Source organism: Fulmarus glacialis, unplaced genomic scaffold (assembly GCF_000690835.1).
Source record: "Fulmarus glacialis isolate BGI_N327 unplaced genomic scaffold, ASM69083v1 scaffold23822, whole genome shotgun sequence".
NCBI classification, from domain to species: domain Eukaryota; kingdom Metazoa; phylum Chordata; class Aves; order Procellariiformes; family Procellariidae; genus Fulmarus; species Fulmarus glacialis.
Window position 1 is genome coordinate 1,954 of NW_009198288.1, and position 2,646 is coordinate 4,599.

Sequence of the window (2,646 nt, forward strand, 5' to 3'; positions counted from 1 at the left end):
TAATGAAAAATAATTGTAAAAAAAAAAAGGAACACTGTAAAAACTGGGGGGGGGGAAGAGCTGTGTGATCAAATGCTGAAAGCCGCACGAGTAGGAAATAGATTGTAATCTCCCTAACGAACTGCAGTTAATCAGGGTGAGCAACTGTGAACTGGGGTTTGATGCAGGGCTTGCTACCAGCGTCTTTTCCAGAGGGGACCCTTATGTGATCGGGGGCTCTGTACCCCCTACAATAAAGACCGCAAAGTGACAGGTGAATGGGAATGTATTTAAACAGAGGTGCTTGGAAAAACTAACCCTGATGTTGGCATGGGGAGTATTGCAGTCCAAGGGCAAAGACCTAAACGAAGCCCAGAGCACCGTTACCTTCCTATGTAAGTACTTAATTAATCCTAAGGAGGTGTTGGCCCTTCCAGAAGATACCCCTGTGTCAGCCCTGCCACCCAGTTCATCGTCTACGGCCAGTTCACCAGCATCTGTGTCCCTCTTGGCCTTCCACAGACCAACCCAAAATCCACTGGTGGAACATCTTTCCACGGGTGGTGTCTGATTTCTTTTAATGGGCTCTTTTCTACAGCGGGAATCAAAACCCCACACTGCCGAGGAAGGAGGTCTGGTGCCTGCAGGGCCACAGATGTGCGGGGAAGGAGGTCTGCGGGTCAGCGGCTCCAAAAGCTTTATTGCTTGTTGGTTTCTGCTAAGATCTACGTGACTCCAGTGACTAACAACCACTTTCAGGGAATGCACGTGTTAGTTAAGGACACCCCGGCCTTTCTGCGGGGGCGGCGAGAAGGCACCGCTTAGTCTGCCAAGGCTTCTCCGGCAGCCGCCGTTGCAGGGCCACGCACCCAGGGGTGCAGCAGGCGATGCAGAAGGGTTGCTGGTAGAAACCAAGGGGGAACTGTAGCCCTGGGCCACGTGCTCCAGACGCACCGGTGGCTTTTTTTTTTTTTAGGCAGGGTGGAAACCAGAGTCTGGGGAGTTGAGTCCAGGTCCCACACCTGGGCAGCCCAGAGGAGATGGCCTCGCTGCCTTCTCCCCAGCGTTGGGCTGTCTGAGCCTCCTGGCACATCGTGGCTGCAGCCCTTCCCTGAAGAAAATGGGAGCATCTCTGCCTTATATGTAGTCACCTATAGGCTCTGTGCTGGTCCCCACTTGTCTCCATCCAGAGAGGGCCGTATTGACTGCGTCCGCTCGGAGGGACGTGCTGGGACTCTCAGTTCCCTGCTGGGCTCTGCCATCCTGCTGGGCTAGTTGGTGGGCTCTGTGGCCATGGTGTCCGCATCCGGACACGGCGGCACGCCGCTGTTCCCACCGTTGCTCACGTTTTCCTTGCTGTTGTCCCTTGTGGGGTCGCTACCTTTATCCTCCACTTTCTGCTTGAGTTTGAGGGAGGAATCTCTCTGGGAGAGGAGGGGTTGGTAGCCAACGAATCCTCCTCCGCTCACGTTTGTACGCTTGTCTGGGGACGGACAGAAAAAGAAGATTGTTTACCTGGGGTCCAAATTGACCTTTCAGCTAAGGGGTGCAGGGTCTCTCCTTGCGAGAGGCATTGGGGTATCTTCTCTGAAAGATGGGGGTCCTTCCAGCCCCCGGATGCCCCCAAAGAGGGGAAGATGGGTGGGAGACTGGGCTTGTGCCTCAGCATGGCTGTGCTCAGGAGGGGCAGGGGAGGGGGTGATGGCCGGTCTCCTACCTCCCGGCCCGATGGGGTGCATCAATCGGTTCATCTGGACGTTCCAGTGCTTGACGTTGGTGCTGGCCTGTCGCAACTTCCGCTGAGCCGCCTGCGAGGGGACCGAGGAGAGGGGTGAGCCGGCCGCCTGTCAGCCCCCAACCCGGGACCGTGGGCAGGAGTTTCCCTTCCCTGAGTAAGCCTGGGTTGGAGGCTCCCTCTGGGATGGAGACCCAGTTCACCCTCCTCTAGGTCTTCTGCTCCTCCTTCAATCCTCCCCCCTCCACACACTCCCACTGTCGACATTGCTCTGGACACCAGCGCTGTCCCCCCGGGGCAGGACACGCTTGTCCCATCTCGGCCATGGAATCACCCCGTGCCTGTGCATGGCACAGCTCAGAAAACCCCCGAGGCAATGCCAGCTTTGTCCCCAACGCTGCTGGGTCCTCCCCAGTGTGGAGGTGACTCAGGGAGGGCTGGGAAGTCCCCCGGGGCTCGCAGCGTGAAGAGATGTGGCACTGATGTGATGCTCACCATGACGTCTTGGTCCACCCGCTGCCTGTTCACTCTCACTTCTTCCAGCTGCTTCTGCGCCTCTTCCAGACACTTGTTCTTGTTCTCCATCTCCTGCTTGAGGACTTGCTTCTCCCGCTGAGTTTTGATGATGTATTCCTCCTGCTCCTCCTTCAGCTTCATCAGCTGCTTCAGCTTCTCCTCTTCCTCAGCCAGTAGCCTGTCAAGGAAGAGCAAGAGGTGAGGATGTCCCTCTGCACTTCATCCACCAGCTTCCCCCACCCCTTCCGGCATACTGGGAAGTCACCAGCACACCCCAGTACCCGGGGGAGCACTGCATTGCCCTGGGGAGCGTGTCCCCACGCCCAGCCAGTCCCCTGGGAGTGGGACTGGTCGAGGAGGAGCAGGGATGCCCTGGTCCTACCTGGCCTGCGCGTATCTCACGGATTCCTCATCCT

At 57.4% G+C, this 2,646-nt stretch overlaps 1 protein-coding gene across 1 annotated transcript in view; it reads right to left on the reverse strand.

Annotated features, from left to right (window-relative positions):
* Positions 1–1,099: 1,099 nt before the first annotated feature.
* The window catches only part of DEF6 (differentially expressed in FDCP 6 homolog (mouse)), a gene marked incomplete at its 5' end in the record, with an annotated part of 7,278 nt that continues 5,731 nt past the window's right edge, over positions 1,100–2,646 (reverse strand). Inside the window, 4 exons of the mRNA XM_009572827.1 lie at positions 1,100–1,462; positions 1,697–1,787; positions 2,210–2,408; positions 2,613–2,644. Of these exons, the coding sequence (XP_009571122.1) occupies positions 1,251–1,462; positions 1,697–1,787; positions 2,210–2,408; positions 2,613–2,644 (534 nt within the window). The remainder of the gene's footprint in view (positions 1,463–1,696; positions 1,788–2,209; positions 2,409–2,612; positions 2,645–2,646) is intronic.